Here is a 19,292-nt window from a genome sequence, read left to right on the forward strand (position 1 = left end):
ATCGTAAAAGATAAATGAAGAAGTTATGAAACAGCTCTATTGTGAAAGCTAAATCGAAATGAATCAATAGTACTCTCTCCTTTTCTCTCCTCCCTTTCATCCTCTCTCTCTCTCTCTCTCTCTCTCTCTCTCTCTCCCAACCCCTCCTTCTCTTTTTCTCTCCCACCTTTATTATCTCCCCGTTAATCGAATTCGTTTGTCTCTCAAAACTTTGTCATCCGTCCAATACACGAAGATCGGTTGGTTGGTCATAAATATGACGAGTAAATAAATGTATGAAACGCGTGAGCGCGTGCGCGCTCGTTGGAAAGGAAAACAGAAAGGCGATGACATAACAAGCACTTCATTATCTTGCGGGTAGATAATAAAAATTGGCGTACTAACGGAAGGAGGAAAATTAATGAGGTTGGATGGATCGAGTAACGCCAACGCGATTATTTGTATTTTTCGTGTTAAAGCAAGTATAGATGTAATTTGTGATAATCGACGTAATATATATGTATTTATGTATGTATATATACTTGTATATGTACGTAGGTCAATCAATTACGATCGATACAAATTCGATTCGTTTTGCGTCATTTTAACTTAACAAAAAATAAATAGGAGATTGTGTATGTGTGTGTGTGTGTGTGTGTGTGTGTAACATATTTATTTATTATATAAATATATATATATATATAATAAAATAAAAAAAGGAAACGTTTCACTTACGAAAAACGCTCTCTTCTTTTCTCTCACACTTTTTATCTGTCTACCCTGTATTAATCTTTCTACCTATCTATCATCTATATATATCTATCTATATATCTATCTATATATCTATCTATATATCTATCTATATATATATATATATATATATATATATATATATATATTTCTCTCTCATTCGTTCTATATCTCGAACGTCAGAGCGAGGCTAGCAATAATATCGTAGTACCCGTCGTCTCGAGATCACGAGGAGCAGAGAGTTATACGTTCGCACACATCTCGCGCAAAAGTTTGCCTCCCCTCCGAAGAGGAGTTCATCGTTCCTCGCTTGTCTTTCGATTTAGCACTAACGTCCGTTACGTAATCACGACAAGAAGGAACACTTCTCGTAGATATAAAATCCGTCCCTCGTTTTTCTTCACCACCCTGTCCACCTCCACCTTTCTTATCCACCACTTGCTCCTCTTCCAACTTCTCCACCTTCTTCTCCTCATCTACCACCACCACTACCACCACCGTCTTTTCTTTCTCCTTTTGCCTTTCTCCTCTCATCCAACGTACGACGAATAGAGATTTCGTCGTCGTTTCAGCGAGATTAGACGAAACGAAATTTTCTCGTTGTAACACACGCGAAATTTCTTCATCGAAATTTAATAAAGTTTTCAATTGTTTTTATAACCAATCCATCCAAGAACATCTATTAATGCCAAAAGCGTATGGCATCGCGAGGAATGAACACATTATTGCGATTTACTAATTCGTCGTAGATGAATTGGCACTTAATTTATAAACGAAATAAAAAAAAAAAGAAACCTTTCTTATTTGTGAAAATTATTGTCGTCGTTGAGAGACAAGAATGGTATATCTTGATTTTTTTCTCTCTTTTTTTTTTCTCTTTTTTTCTTATTCTTGTTTATTATCTCTATCCCGTTTTTCTTCTTCTACAAGAGTAAAAGTTAATACGTTCGAAACCGCGCGTCTCTGGCAGTGGCACTGGGCACTTGCCTCCGCGAGAGACGCACGCATCGCGCCACTACCACTTCCACCGAATAAAATCCACTTCCACTCCACTACGTGGCGGCACGCGCTTCTATGCGTGTTTCTCTCTCTCTCTCTCTCTCTCTTTCTCTCTCTCTCTCTCCCCTTCAATCGTTCTTTCTCCCTCGCTCTCATTCTCGTTTCGTTTCTATCTTACGATATAAGTAAGTACGAACATCGTCGATGGAGTTGGCTGTATCCGCCGTTGCAGCAGTCATTCTTTCTACGTTAACGACAGGCGCGCATTTTTGATCACGAGGACATCAATTTTTTTGTTTCTTTTTTTGTTTTTATCTTTTTTTTTTTTACAACAACGATCGAAATTATTACGTTGCACTGGTAAAAATTTTGTGAAGAATTTGTTAATTAAAATTTCGTAGTACAAAAAAAAGAAAAGAATTTGTTCGTAGCTACGAGAAAAGTTTTGTACTTTGGATACTTCATCGTCCACTTTTTATACGAATTTATATAAATTATTCATAAGCGAAGAATCGAGCAATCAATTTACAAGATCTTAAAAATTTTATAAATATTTCTATATGTTAATTCATCTATCCGAAAAAATAAATTAACTATCAAAAATCAAATGACGAGACATGTTTATAAATTCTTTATCCCGGAAAGATACAGGTGTATGTATCAAACGAGACTCGTATGTAGCGGGCCGATGACGTCACCGGTGCTTTCAAAGCACACGCGCAACGATCTAAGGAAAAACGACGAAAATGAATCGATGTGATAGAATGGGAGAAGGGGCGTCGCCCTCTACAAATGGAAAGAGAGCAAAATATAGGAAGCAGGCACTATGAACACTTCCCCGTCTAGCTAGGAGCCGATACAAAAATATATCCTGTCTCATTCTCCGCATACGTTTTCCGTAACTTCTCGTGGCGTTATCTTTGTGTTTTTGGTTCGACGTCCTCTTTTTTGCCCTCTCCTCACATGATGATACCATAGGGATCGTAAATACAAGTTTTAAAAATGTCTCTGTCTCTCTGTTTCTCTCATCGATTCTATTTGTTTGTTTCACCTGACGACATATTTCTCAATAGCATTCTACTCTTTCTCCATCTTGAACGTAACATCAGCGAATTGAAAAAAAACTTTATGTTAAATCATTACAATTGCAAAGTCGCAAACTTAAAAATATACACAAAAGAGAGAGAGAGAGAGAGAGAGAGAGAGAGAGAGAGAGAGAGAACATCGGATCGGCAAAAAATAAAAAAAAAATCTCTATCAGAGGAAGATATTTTATTTCAATATTCGATGGTCACGATCATATCACGTTGAGATCACACGGAGTACGATGATACTCGATAAAGAAACAAGGGCGTGAAATGATCACGATCGACTTCTACGTATGTACGTACTTGGCAATCGATCTCTTTTTCCCTTTCTCTCTCTCTCTCTCTCTCTCTCTCTCTCTCTCTCTCTCTCTCTCTCTCTCTCTCTCTTTTATTGTAACAAACAAAATCAGAGCAATAGATTGTGTCAAAGTGTTCTAAATGCTCGACTGATGTCGTTGATGACCTACACTCTTCGTTCTAATAACTTCAATTATAAAAAATGTTCTCAAGTTTCGTCTAATCTCACTTATGATTTTATTCAAATATAAAGATTTATGTTAAATTAACTCGTCTAGTCAATGTGTTAATGATCTTTCGTGACAATCTAAAAGCTAACGTTCTTTTTATTTTTACGAACGCCGTCAGTTGAAATCGATTAATACTTATGAATCATTGAGGAAGAAAGGAGAATTAATGATATCAGAGAAAAAAAAAGAAGAAATGATTAAATGAACTATCGGTTATATGAGATCTTATTAAATAGAGAATATTTAACCTGACGTACAAATATCAAAATCAACAATGATTCGAAAGAAGAGTCGACTTTTAATTTACTGAAACAAATGTTTAATTTTATTTATTATTCATTATCCTTATTGCATTGATTAAAAAATATACTGTAATCGTTTTTATTTTCTTTAATAAAGATTGATAAAGTTGCAATTCGTTCAAGAAAATTAAGATGTTCTATAGAATTTCTTCCGACAATTGTGTATAATATATAAAATACCTCATTTTCATTAATTTAAATACATCTTCAATCTATCATTCATAAAAAAAAGAAATAAAATCGATCTTTAGATACGTTCTAATAGACGACATTGTCTAATGTTCTTGTTAGATGTTCGTATATTCATTAAAAAAAAGTGTTTAGTTAACTTTTTAAAGTTTTCAGCTTATTCAATCGAGCGAAATGGAAGATTCCGTACACAAACATACCATTATAAGTGAATGTAATGTACGTATAGGTCGCGAGCACTTGAATTACGATCGATTAACGATACGGAACTCATCTTCATGATAAAAATAAAGTGAAGAAGTCGCAAAGGAAGTCGTATGAGATCCTCGAATAGAATAGAATTTAATAGTCGAAATGATCTATATTTATTGCGAGTTGTATGAATTAAAAAATGATTAATGAAAATTAATTCTTTTTTCTTTTCTTCTAGTTTCTCTAAGCTAGAATTGATTATTGACTGATCAACCTTGGCAGTTTACAGCTATAAACTCCATCGGTAAACTCGATATCTATAACTCCTATCGTTAAACTCGATATCTATAACTCCTAGCGGAAAGATTAGACGAATAGTTTGAAAAAGACAGGAAATGATAAAAAAAAATCTAGATCTCAATCAGTATATTTAGAAAAAAATTTTCTTATCCATGACATGCCAAGATCCGACAGGTGAACTGATTTCAAGATGAGAAGTTCGAGATGACAGTTTCGGGTCAAAGTTTTCTAGTCGAAAAAAGAAAAAGAAAAAAAAAATATGATAGGAAAAAGAGAGAAAAGAGAAAGAAAATAACTTTGAAGTCTATAGAATATTCGATGGGTTCTTTCTTATCTGTATTATTTCCTTTTTCTTTCGTTTTTCTTTTTCTTTTTCCTTTTTTTTTTCCTTTCTTTTTTTTTTTTAATCTTCGATTCACTCGAAACAAGACACGTTAGAAATTGAAAGAGAATTCAAGTGGAAAAAATGAAGTGAACTTTATATTGCCAAACTAAAATTGACATTCAAAAGGTTTTTTAACAGCTGCCGAATAGCTAACACGTGCCTTTCTCTTAACGTCGGCCAGCGATCGTCATTGACCGACATACACAAGCATCGTGGAATGCACTGAATTCGACTGACAGTCTCATGAACGATAAACATCGACGAAACTATTCTAAGAACGTGCACGCAAACGGCGCCGAACTCTTCCTGACGCGAATCTTAAAACGAAACGAACAATAAAACGGAACATTAAAAAATTTTTAATTTACAAATTTCGTTAAGGATTTTATAATAAAAAAAAAAAAAAAAGATTCACAAATTATCGTTGTATCGATGATAAAAAAAAAAAAACAAAAAAAAATGAATAAATAAAAAAGGAAATAATAAAACAAAAAATAGCAGGAAATGTAATTACAATGTAAAAACGATCGATCAACGAAAATTTATGTTAATTAAAAGAGATATTATATCGGATATTATACCGTTCAATTCCTATACGCCTCATCTTCCTTTAACTCTTTTTCTGTCTTTATCTTTGATGATATCCTACACGTTTATGCGATGGATCCTTATGCAACGAATCTGGTTAAGATCTCAAGGTCGCTCATCCACGACTCTCGCTTTCGCGCAAAGATAGTTATGTTTCGAATCGTCAGGATTCGGTACAGTTCGACCGCGTTCGACGACACGCCGAGAGTTTGAAATAAAGCGCGCCAATATCACTCCAAATTGGATATCTTCGTTTCGGACAAAATAACTTCTTTTTTTTTGTTTTCATCCAAATAAAAAATAAATAAATAATGAATGATAATGTTCAGTCATTAAAATGATCGACTAATGTTAAATGCGATGCAAAAATTATTGAAAAAAAGAAAAAACATCAACTCATGATTGTAATGTTGGTAATCTGGTCGTGATCAAAACTACAAACAACGATATAACGTGCACCGGCCGATATTAAAAGCCGTTGTTTATTTTGAGAGAGACACGACTGCATATAATCGTAGTCGTCGTCGTCGTCGTCGTCTTTGCTTACGTTAACCAACACAAATTTCGTTAGATTCTCACGAAGAAAATGTGATGCATAATCCAAATTTAGCTGCAATAAGTACTAAGATCTCTCAATATAAAATTTTAAGATCGAGAACTATAGTCGTTACGTGAAACCTACGTACTTTACACAAGAATTTTTCAACCAAAGAAAACATCCAAAGAAAGGAAGTCATCTCTCTCTCTCTCTCTCTCTCTCTCTCTCTCTCTCTCTCTCTCTCTCTTTCTCTCTCTCTCTTTATTTTTTATTTCTTTAATTTTCTTTCTTTGTACCTCAACGACGTCGTTCAACTTGCCACGACTTCCGCCAAACTCTTGTCTCGTTCCAGCGACCCACGCCCACATTTATCGGTTTCGCTCAATGCGATATATCCGCAGAGAAAGAGAAGGAAAGAGACAGAAAGCGAAAAAGAGAGAGAGAGAGAGAGAGAGAGAGAGAGAGAGAGAAAGAGAGAGAGAGAGAGAGAGAGAAAGAGAGAGTGACTGAGAGATGATCTCTCCCTCCGCATTTTTTTTCTCTTTCTGACAGGAAGTTACGCTCGTTGCAGATTTACGTGTACTATTCAGCGAAGGCAGCTGAGCCATACTGTCAAGATATAGTTGCTATAAAATCTGACTATGAGAGAACGGAAGTAACTCTGCTAAAGAAAGAAAGAGGGCAAAAAGAGAGTGAGAGAGAGAGAGAGAAATATTCGAGTATCGTATTTCGTCGTCACCATGTATATATCCATACCTAGGTACGTGTATCTCTGCGTTCCAAAGAAATTCATTCGCATGTAGCTTATGATCGGCTTGGCGCTAGAAATGAACTCGATTTCTACGATTTCAAGGAAGACGATCACCGGCTCTCTCTCTTATCAGTCTGTATAAGACGATCAAGCTTTATTACTGTTAAGATCTTAACGTATCATTGCGATAATAACTAAACGACGTAAAAACGTCAAACTTTATAAAAATTACTAGATTAGAAGGTGTACATTAGAAAATAAATAATAAAATAATATAGATCAAATCAGCCCTTTATATTTTTCTCGAATTATATTTTCTTTTTTTCAAGTCGATTCTATGAAAATGTGTGCGAAATTATTTACCTTTATATTACAATCGTACGTTCAGAGAATTGATAATGTTATGTATCAATGACAAAGTTTCAAGTTTCATATTTTTCCAATAATGTACTTCGATTACAATTCAGAAAAAGAAAACTAATAAATATGATCATACATATAAATGGATATACACAGAATATATATATATATATATATATATATATATATATGTATATATATATATGTATATATATATATATATGTATATATGTGGATATATACATATACTACGTATATACGTATATCATATCGTTAATTTCTTCGATTAGATCAGCTCTAATTACTATTAGACGAGCGTGTAAATAGATATATACATATCTCATGTTCTATCAGTCGCAAAGAAAGAAATAAAAAGAAGACATTCCATTAAATCAATTTGCACAAACATTGCAGTATTAAAAGCAACAAAAAGACAGATAAGGCGTTCTAAGAAAAACAAACGAATGGATACGTGTTTGAACGTTCTCTAGAAAATACGATTAAGAAGGAAGTTAATTACATCCTGCTCGTTAAAAGAGAACAATGTAGAAGAAGAGACTAAGAATCATGTTTGCGATGGAAATATCTATACGTACGAATGAGATATACTATACGTCACACAAGTTAAATATATATCACTCAATTAGAATTTTATTTCCTTTATTCGAACACGTCCATCGAGAAGAATTTTCTACCTTTCCTTTTCTTTTTTCTTTCAATGCAACAAGATATCTATTTAAAAGAAAAGCAACAACAACAAAATTGGAACCAAAAAGAAAGGAAAAAAAAAAAAAAAAAAAAAAGAAGAAGAAATTAATATCAATGCACGACGAGTGGAGAAAAAATTTATGTAGCTAAAGCCGTGACTTTCACCCACGATAGAGATGGTAGCTCTCACTTTCGTTCGAGGTCGCACGTTTCCTCGACTGGCGTAGAAAATATCGACGAAGAGGAGGAAAGCCGCCTTCCGGTTGACAGGACGAGAGGTGCTTCCTACGCAAGCGCGTCCTCCTCCTTCGAGTGCAAAAAGGAGAAAGAAAGAGAGAGAGAGAGAGAGAGAGAGAGAGAGAGAGAGAGAAAGAGAGAGAGAGGGAGGGAGAGAGAAAATACCACCACCACGAGCTCTTTAAAATCCACCTCTCTTTCTCAGCTTTCAAAAGACGTTTTTTGAAAATGTTAATCTATGTCTCGTAAATATAGCGACAGTTACGTGATCGTAAAAAAGATTCTTTTCAATGAACTTAGACTTTTCTCGAACGCGATCTTTTGTTTGGAAAATTATAGAAGATTATATATATATATATTTTTTTTTTTAAGTGATTAGACTAAAACACACATAGATATTGATGCACAAAGTTAATCAACAGACATATAGTATCTTTATGTATATCTATGTAACAAATTTGAAAGACATATATTAAAGATCTCGTATAAATTCAGATTAATTACGTCAATAATTTTATTATTAAATAAAAGTGATAATAAGAAGAATACTTAAAGTTACGGAGTCCATCGTCAAATTTATAGGCACATAAAATCGGAAGATGAAAACAAAAGAAGCAAAGGGAGAAAAAGAAAAAAAAGAGTTTGGATCTGACAGTTCTCGCGACGTCAGCTGAATTCCAATGGCTATGAGGATAGCTTCGATCTTACGTAAGATCGTAAGAAGTAAAGCCTTCTACTCGACCAAGGGATGAGAAAGAAATGGAGGATGAGACGAAGCATTTGAAAAAGAGTGAGGATGAGGGAAGAAAAGAGAGAAAAAGATAGAGAAAGAGAGAGAGACAGACAGAGAGAAAGAGAGAAAGAGAGAATGTAAAGTGAACCTTGAATCTTATACGCGCGCGCGTAACGAGCATCACGAAAGAGGGAGAAGAGAAAAGAGAAGAGAATCCAAGGAGGTGAATGTGACTAGGGTAGCCAGAAAGGGGCGGTTTTATATGGGCCACCAGGTTCTACGTCCTCTACTTCGCCGGCGCGTGTAATGCTCCAAATGTTCAGAGGATCGAGAGAGAGAGAGAGAGAGAGAGAGAGAGAGAGAGAGAGAGAGAGAGAGAGAGAGAGAGAGAGAGAGAGAGAAATAGGGGGGAGGGAAGAGAGAAAGAGAGAGAGAGAGAAAAAGAGAGAGAGAAAAAGAGAGAGAGAGCTTGCTATTTCTGATAGTGATAGTAGAGCTGATGGTAGTGGTGGTGGTGATAGCAGTACGAAGACCATTGGCAAAGGGTGGGTAACATTCCGGAACTATTGCGGAGATTAAACAGGCCAGGGGAAAAGTGCCCTGAGAGGGACTTCGTTTTATTTGTTTTCCGATAGTGAAAGTTATTACGTTCTCTGTTCCACCCATTGCTACTATGTAGTAATACGTTTTATCGAAGCAAACGACTAACTCGTGTGAAAAGTCTTGATTTAAGTTCTTTATGTTTCTTCTTTTTATCGTATTAACAAAAAAATAAAAAACAAATTATAAATAAAATGATCGAACGTTCAATTTTTAAGTTCACTTGTAAATTTAAGAAATAAATAAATATATAGGAAATACGAGAAACAAGATTGAAATACGCTTTTTCGTTTGTTCGTTCGTTCGTTCGTTTATTCATTCATTCATTTATTCGAAGTTGCACTCACGATCGATTACGATTCGTCACACAATGTATTAGAGGTTTGATATAAGACTTACGATATCACTATATAGAAGCTTATCTACTGTAAGTATACATGACCATACATTCTCTCGTATAGTTCAGAAGAATAAAAAAAAAAAGAAAAAAGAGAGATAAAGAATATATCTTCCAATCTAGAGTCGTCCAATTTGCAGGATGGTACTTGCCTCGTAAAAGAAAGAAGATCATTTCGGACGAACCAAGTGTCATCCGGATAGAAAGAAATGAGAAAATTACACTTGAGGAAAGAGTAAGATAGGGAAGAGAAAGATGGTAAAAAACAGGAAAAAGAAGAAGAATAATAAAAAGAAAAAGTAATATTGATCAATTTTCGCTGTTCCTTTGTAAATAAAAGCCAAGATTGAATTTTTATTCGCATGCATGCATATGATCGTGCTACTGTTGAAAGAAAAGATATACACTTACCTGGAAATCGTTGCGTCAGTATCAAGCATGACACATAATACATTCCAAAACTATTTCACAAAAGATGATAAGAAAATAGAAATAAATTGAAATTTCAAAAAAAAAAAAAAAAAAATAAATAAAAAAATAAAAAAAAAATAAAAAAAACTTCAAACTCGTGTCCCGTTCATTTACAAATTATAATATTTTCGTAATTGTAACGAATGAAGATCATCATTTCAGTTAGACGGACTAATATCATGGCTCAAAGCACAAAGAATTCAAAATGATGCAAGCCCATCGAACGGGACAAGGTTATTGACCCTTGCATACCTCCAATGACGCAACAAACCTCTACGAGAATGAAATTTTAAAAGAATCGAATAAAATTCAGATGAGACAGAATTAGAGATCTTTCATTTACCAGGAATATTTTTAAAAATCAATCTTTTCTTTTAATAAACAAACTCGAGTCGAACAAAATATATGTAATAAAAGATCTAAAAGTAACCTTTGAAATTTTTACAAATCGTTATTAATTCAATTCAATTCAATTCAATTCAATTCAATTTAATTTAATTTAATTTTATGTTTGTAATGAGATTGATATACCATGCTTTAACATAATTAAATTAATTAAATGTTAAAGGATATGTACTGGTTTAAAGATTAATAAGTAATATCTCGTCATGAAATATTAAGGAACAGCGAATTGGTCAAAGATCAAAATCAAATTAGAAACGAGCAATAAAAAAAGAATTCCATTATAAATCATTGATCCTACCTTAAGATGTAATTCACACAGACAACGGAGAGCGGCTTATGTTGTTTAGAGCAGTGAATAAGGGTAGCTTGTGTGACCACCCAAGCGTATCCACCCTTCTTGCCCAAGAAACGGTAGGCCACTGTTTCGCACTGTCCTTTGCTGAAGACTGAAACAGTAACGAAGAAAGGATCAGCAACGATGAAATAACCTGCGAGGAATACGATTGGGCGACAAGATGCTATCACTTTATATACGCTCTCGATGTGTACGTTCTGCGCATTCATGGCTGATGAAATACTGATGGCATTCTTTCTAAATCCTAATCTGTTTATTAATTTTATTCTAATGATTTTTTTATTACTTTTGCATTTATCTCTGATATTCTATGATAATTTTTAATCGATAATGGAAAATATTTTTTTCATACATTCTAAATCATGAAAATTTGTAAGGAATAAATATCTCCAAAATGCATGTCATGTTGAATAAATTATTTATATAAATTTGTAATTATTTATAAAAATGTTAAATATCCCGCCTGAAAATAGGCATCACTCTTTACTTGGTCGATAATTATGATCGCAAACGCCATCTATCAGTAAAAAATTTGTTAAGCCCCTTCGGTAGGCAACATTTTTCTTGATGCAAACACGTGAGAATGTGTTGACTAACGTATGGATTGTAAAATTTTTTACTATTATCGACGAAGTATTAAGTGATGCCTCATTAACAAATGTGACATTTAATAGTCATAAATAATCGAAGGATGTTCATAACTAGTAGTGATCTTAAGTTGAGCAATAAATAAATTTATCGATAAACTTTATCATACTATTTAACATAATTTTTGGAATAATACATAATAAATGTATCCTTGGCATTCAAAAAAAAGCATCATCCTTCCGAGAAAAATCGTTTTATCTTCTCTTTACAGAAGGGTAGGAGAGAACGTAAACCGTCAAGCCTTTTACGTAAAATATAGATCATTCAAGATTAGTGTGAGCCAACCCCTGACCACAAAAAGTTATATCGCGAATATCTATTTTTGCTTCGAAGTCAATAACCCTAAGTAAAAAGGATTTTCTGAATAAATGGAGATAACAATTCCTAAGTAACAAAATCTACGTTTTTTTTTTTTTCGTTTCGGTATCAATATGTGAGAAAGCAATAAAAACTAAAATTAATTTATTGGAATACTCAATGAATTATTGTTCGAAAAGTAAAATTAAGTATATTTCGAAAAATACCACTTACGAGATTTGAAGGATTTGTCGAGGGCCAAGTTATCGAGAGCATGATGGAACTCAAAAACTGATTGTCCCATCAATTCCTCGCTGTCCCAACCAAGATATTCCGCTAATCTGTCCAAAGAAAACAAAAAGAAAAAAAAAAAAAGGAGAAATCGAAATTCGTTTATATCCTATCGATGATATTAATCCAATCTAAGAATAAATATCTATAAAATCGACTTACTTTTCATCGGCATAAGTGAATTTCATGCTGAGGCTGTACTTCGATAAAAATGTTTGACGTCCTAAAGGTATTTCGATATTACTAGGATGTGGTATAGGACACCCAACGAGAATCAAAGACGGTCCAGTCTCATGTTCGATCTCATCCTTGTCCGAGGAGACATCCTTTTCTTTTTCAACGTTTACGGAATTGGAATTGGAATCATGGATGTTCGTCAAACGGCCAATACAATGGATTACCTGAAATATTAGATCGATTTTATTAGATCATTTATTAAAAAAAGGATCTTCCTTTGAAATCTCTTGAGATTGAAAAAAACTTTTCGTACTTTGTAAGAGGCGCTCTTTAAATTGACTTTTCTTCCTTTACTGGTTAATGTGCACTTTAATCTGAGAAAAAAGCTGCACGAGCGTTTGTCGTTATCTTCGATAGGCTTCGAAGAAAGACACTCGCGTAACTCATCATGATCGCATGGGTGACTGTATTCGTACACACTTTGTCCCATCATATCCATCTAAGTAAGAAAAAAGAGAACGTAAAAAAGAGAGAAAGAGAGAAAAAAAGAGAAAGACAAAGATATATATATATATAGAGGGAGAGAGAGAGAGAGAAAAATCTCATAAGTATACCGATTATGCAAACACATACGTGTGTAAGATTCCGAATAATAAGAAGCATGCTATTGAATCGAAAATCTATCGTTGACGTTATCGATAGCCATTTGCATGCATGACGCGAGTTTATCGACCCAAACCAATAGAATATAAAATAAAATGACGACGATCGTCGTCCTCGATCTGCGTTGTACACGTGGACACACATACACATAGACATATACATTCATACGTTTTATAAATGTAAAAGATATGTACTACAAATGAATACATATATGCAGGTACCTGCGATACTCCGAGATATTCGCTAACATTTTCCGATAGATAAACCATATTTCCATCGTTCGACAATACCAGCATGAATCCATTCAAAGCTTCCGGAAATAATTCGTCCATTTTCACGGACGTTTCTGTCTTTGCGACTGTGCCTGGTACTGAAAGTAAAAAAGAAAAAAAAATGAAAAAAGAAAAAAAAAATGAAAAAAAAAATGAAAATATAAGAAGCAACATATCAATCGATATTCTTCCATCTATCCTTCTTTTTCTATACAGAGATATATAAAAGATTTATAAATAATTTGGATATAAGAGAGAGTTTACACGGAAGAAACTCACTGGAATCAACGACCGCTCGAACTTTGAGATAAGCTATGGCAAGTCTCATGACGCTGGCTTTATCTAGATGAGCCGCCTGATCCTGAGACACCGGCAATGCAGCAGCGAGCTCAGTAAAAATATCGGTCTCTCTACTTCGTCGACATCTTGCCGCATCACGAGATCGTTCTTTCCTTTTCTCGTTGCTCCTATAAAAGAAAAAGAAAAATAAATTAATAAATGAATAAATAACAGAGAATATTAATATTGTAATCAAATTTATTGACGATCATTACAAAAAAAAAAAAAAAGAAAAAAAATAGAACAGAAAAATAAATTGAGTAAGTACACGTATCAATCATCTCATTACTTGACAAGAATACAAATTTTTTTTTATTTATTATTAACATTTTATACATTTTACAAATGGATAAAAAATTCGAAACGTCGAGCAGTAAGAGTATTAACATTATCACTGTCGGAAAATGAACTTTGTACTATACGTTTCTTCTCTCTCTCTCCTCTCTCTTCTCTCTCTCTCTTTCTCTCTCTTTCTTTTTAAATCAATTCTTGTAACTTATCTAACTTGCATATTAACACAATTCAAACTAATCGAAAATAAAGGAAATGATATTAGTCATAAAACAACTTGAGGTGTCGACCGGGTAATACCCAATGCTTGGGTAGTACCGTTTTCAAATCCGTTTATCGGTAAAGTCCAATAGTATATTTAGTCAACTGTTCATATCCTATGTAATAAAAATAAAAAGTTTCTATATACATGCAGAATAAAATCAATATAATCCTTAAATGAATATATATTATACGTATATGTATGTGTCATGGTGTCATATTTTAACAGGCTTGCAAATATAAGTCGAAGAATTGCTAAAGAGAAGTTTTTATATATAGCTAATGGAAAAAAATTCAACCACTTTTCTATTTCTAAACCATCAATTCTATTTTTCTAAATCACGCGTTATATCTTAGCCCCAACGTGGTGTAACTAACGGAATAAACTCATGTCCGTCCTTCTCTCTATCTCTCTTTCCCTCTCCCTTCTTTCCTCCCTTCCTCTCTCTTTCTCTTTCTCGTTTGGAAAAAGATAAAAAAAAACGTGGAAGAGAATAACGTAAATAACGTCTTCATGAGAACGAAGAACTCTCGCCACAACGTTCTACTATTATCTGGTATCGCTAGCTATACGTATTTCCGTTAGAGATCCCTTCCTTTCGTCGTAAAACACATTCGATGACGGTAAAAATCTAACGCTAACAAGATCAAGACGAAATACATAAACGCGCGAGCGCGCGCGCACGCGCACGCGCACGCATACACACACACACACACACACACACATGTATACAAAAAAAAAATAAGTACATGGGTTGAAGTTCCTAATCGATAATTTTCACTTACAAGTAATCCTCCATAACCCTTTCATTCTCCATAAAGACATAATTCCAAGGATCAATGTATTCTTTCCAGAAATAATCCTCATAAAGACAGGGTGGTAAAATATTGTTGGTATATTGTTGGTTAGAAAAATTCGTATCATATAAAGGACAATGATCACTAACAGAACATTCCAACCATTTTTCTTCCGTGCAGAATTCAAAAGGATATCTATAGAATTCTTCTACGCTATTCTGTTTAAAGGGAATACAAAAAGAGGTATGAGAAACAGTCTCGATAGGCGTTATGGTGTTCGTTGGAGCTTGAGTATCACTCATTGAATTTGGGTCGATGTATTTCGAGCATGATCGGCAAGAATCTTGTAGAAACGACGAAGAATTGTTGATACGGTTACCCCGAAAGGAACGTTGACTGTAAATCGATCGAGTAATGCAAGTTACTGGTTCTTGCGTTCCTACATTTTCCTGTTGAAAACACATTGCCAGATCCTCAACATCAATGGGTCCAGATTTGCAAGGTTTCGGTAAGAAATTGTCGATATTCGAGTATCTACATTGATCCTCGTTTATGATGCATTGCTCGTCTACGTTCATCGTTGTCCTCATTTTCGTCTTTGCTACGAAAGTTTTAGTAGCAACAGAGTCAAGATTATAAGCCGATGACGACATCGACATCATCCTGTTATCATTTTCCCCACCATCTTCCATAAAATCGGCGTAACCCGATTCCCTACCAATCCAATCATATTGCTCACCGTTGCTCCTTGATCCTATCGATCCATCGATTTCGTTATCGATATGCATCCACAGCGCCATATTCATTCTGATCGATTACGTTAGCGCACCTTGCACTTCGATTTTCACCGATCTCTGTCCGTCTCTTTTTTACTCTATATCGTACGTTACTTATCGTACAACATCCAGAAAATTCACTTTTTACTTATCTATTATCGGCGTGCGTGGATGAGTATATGTGTATTGATAACTTCTTGATCTTTTTCTTTTTTACTTTATTATCCAATTAATTTGACTTTCCTTCTCTCGTTTTTTGTCCTTGTCTTCTTAACACTCGACTCACTTCCCCGTCCTTTCTCTTTCTTCCTTTTCTTTTTTTATCGGGGGAAAAAAAGATGGAGAAATATAGCGAGATACAAACGTATTCCCTTTTTTCTTTTCTTATCGCCGACCAGATCGTCCGAATCGGCCGATTTCACGAGACGAATTCCGTATCATAGCTGAGCTCGATCGTCGATGCGTGTCCCACCGTGTCTATCACCGTTTCTTTTTACCACGGACTCGGTGATTTTACGATCCACGACGACGATCGAAACGATACTAATCTCGACACGGTAGCATCGATACCCTTTGAAATGCCGTAAACTTTAAGAGATCGCTATCTACTCTCGATAACGAGATATTACCTATCATGGCTGCCAGCGTCACGAACTCTTCCTTCTCTTTCTTTCTTTCTCTTTTTTTTTTTTGATTTCCCTATTTAACTTTTATATTATTCTTTTTTCACATTTAGAACCTTCGAATAAAAATCGATTTGTCGTTCGAGCAAGTCAAGGTTCTTTTAATTTTCTAACTCTCTCTCCCCCCCCCCTCTCTCTCTCTCTCTCTCTCTCTCTCTCTCTCTCTCTCTCTCTCTCTTTCTCTCTCTTTCTACAAACAAAAAACCAAGACAAAGATCTTAAAATATCTTTCGTACCAATAATAGCAATAGAATCGTTTCGATTTTCAAGTCGATATGACATTCTTTCCTTTTCTACCGATCAGTGAATAAAACTTTACTTCTTTGCCATAAAACAATGAAGTATCTTTGACCAAGAGAAAATAAAAAAACATTGAGGTATGGCGACAATACTCATGTGGATCGATAACAGTACAAATAAATCAAACATCAAATTACCGCGACAAGATCGCAAATTTTGATTATGCTTGAAATAAAAGATAACGATGTCTCGTTCGGGATTAAAGAAAAAAAAAGAGATCATATCGTAAGTAAAACTTTGTTCTACATTTCACAATATTTTCCAAATTTTCCAATATGTCATGTCGTTTTTTACATATTTTGATTTTTTTATTAAATAAATTATATATTCAATATAGCATCATTTGTTAATTCATATGGCAATGTTTATAACAATAATTAAATAAGAGATACATTATTGAACTCACTCGCTAAATATTATCTCGACCTAAATAATCGAAAAAAAAAATGAATTTGTTTATTATCTTCTGTCATTAGACTATCGTTAAATATTCTTTCTCGTATTTTTCATCGTTAACATCATTCAAAACATTTGTGTTTTATTTCTCAAGACTGAAAAGCATAATTAAGAAATAAAAATTTCAGATTTAAATAATCATTTCTATTATCAATATAGTAGAAATTCATCCAATTATATCAAAAATCATTTACGAATCACATATACACAATTATACATAGCAAGAGATTATTACATAAATCGTGTTCTTCAAATGATAGAAAGAGATAGAGATAGAGACACGGAGAGAAAGAGAAAGAGAAAGAGAAGAGAGATCTAATTCATACACGCGTTTATCCTATTATATATGTCATGAATTATCATGGACGATAACTCCTCCATACAGTACGACTGCTTCATTAGATATATGTAAAAAAAAATCTAACGAGTTTCCACGTTTCCCTTTTTACTCATTGCACATTTACTCATTGTGAATCAAGGTTGTCACATTGAGTACACTGGAATAAATGCGCATAAGTGCGCGCGCTCGCGTTTATACTCGTGCCTATGATAGTCTGTGTTCAGCATCCAATGAATCGCTTAACCTTCGAATCGCAACCGTAACGTAGTGCATTCAATCGAGATAACATGAAAAAGAAAAAGTTTTCCGCAAAGTAGCGAACGTGCCTCGATACGAGTGAACGATCAATCTGGTACAAACATGCTAGTTGGAAGGTTATGAGGGATCTTCGATAGAAATAAATATATATATGTATATATACATATTTATATATATATATATATATGTATTATATATATATATATATATGTTTATATATATATATGTATATATATATATATATATATATATATAGAGAGAGAGAGAGAGAGAGTGAGCGAGAGAAAGAGAGAGAGAGAGAGAGAGAGAGAGAGAGAGAGAGAGAGAGAGAGAGAGAAATAGAAAAAGAACGTATGATTATATTATATATCCATCCAATACCGGAACCGATTGTTGTCCGTGCTTATATCAGAACACATTAAAAACTCATTTTTAGTTATATTTATCTATCTTAATTAACTAGTTTTTCTCCGCTATTCAAACTCCAATCTATAATTTACATAAATGAGCCTTCGTAAAAAGAAAGAAGAAAAGAAAAAAAAAATTGTTTTCTGTTGTTTGCTCCGTTAGGAATCGAGTTTCTTTTAGTATCGCTGAATTTAATTTTTACATTTTACATGGCTTTTATCGTAAGTAAAAAAAAAAATCTTCTCTCGTTATCTCCATAGTTCGTTGATGATATTTTTGGTCTTGAAAATATCGCGAAAAAAATTCTATGGTCATATGAATAACCTGTTTATACCTTACCATACAAAGAATATGGGATATGGAATTGTAATTATATGTATTTATGTATATAAAGAGATTTCTCGGTGGAGAAAAAAAATGAAAATATTGAACGAACGAGCGCATCCCAAATTATACGATATTGTATATTTCTGAATATCTACATAACTAAAAACAAGAAAGAAAGATAAACAAATATTAAATATTAACGTATATGAAACAATCTTAAAGTTTCATTAACATTTTTCAAATAATTTTTAAATTTTAACAAAATTATTATTATTATTATTATTATTATTATTATTATTATTATTATTATTATTATTATTATTATTATTATTATTATTATTATTATTATTATTATTATTATTATTATTATTATTATTATTATTATTATTATTATTATTATTATTATTATTATTATTATTATTATTATTATTATTATTATTATTATTATTATTATTATTATTATTATTATTAATATTATTATTATTATTATTATTATTATTATTATTACTATTATTATTATTATTATTATTATTATTATTATTATTATTATTATTATTATTATTATTATTATTATTATTATTATTATTATTATTATTATTATTATTATTATTATTATTATTATTATTATTATTATTTTTATTATTATTATTATTATTATTATTATTATTATTATTATTATTATTATTATTATTATTATTATTATTATTATTATTATTATTATTATTATTATTATTATTTTTATTATTATTATTATTATTATTATTCTTATTATTATTATTATTATTATTATTCATTATACAGGGAAAGGAGATCAAAAATTTAAGTAAGATCAAAAGTTCCTAGATGATTTTAA

General features: G+C 32.8%; 1 protein-coding gene across 2 annotated transcripts in view; it reads right to left on the reverse strand.

Moving 5' to 3' along the window:
* Window positions 1-19,292, reverse strand: part of sima (HIF-1 transcription factor component sima) — a 39,188-nt gene that overhangs the window by 12,325 nt on the left and 7,571 nt on the right. The window contains exons 1-7 of one of the 2 annotated variants that reach the window (XM_035877886.2): window positions 14,880-16,207; window positions 13,482-13,669; window positions 13,152-13,300; window positions 12,581-12,766; window positions 12,253-12,491; window positions 12,034-12,140; window positions 10,798-10,945 (exon numbers count right to left, since the gene is read on the reverse strand). In XM_035877886.2, the coding sequence (XP_035733779.2) occupies window positions 10,798-10,945; window positions 12,034-12,140; window positions 12,253-12,491; window positions 12,581-12,766; window positions 13,152-13,300; window positions 13,482-13,669; window positions 14,880-15,697 (1,835 nt within the window). In that variant the 5' untranslated portion in view covers window positions 15,698-16,207. Of the gene's footprint in view, window positions 1-10,797; window positions 10,946-12,033; window positions 12,141-12,252; window positions 12,492-12,580; window positions 12,767-13,151; window positions 13,301-13,481; window positions 13,670-14,879; window positions 16,208-19,292 lie in introns of those variants that run through there. The other variant, XM_035877887.2, reaches the window with a different exon arrangement.

Source organism: Vespa mandarinia, chromosome 3 (genome assembly GCF_050613455.1).
Source record: "Vespa mandarinia isolate Hongniang chromosome 3, ASM5061345v1, whole genome shotgun sequence".
NCBI lineage: Eukaryota > Metazoa > Arthropoda > Insecta > Hymenoptera > Vespidae > Vespa > Vespa mandarinia.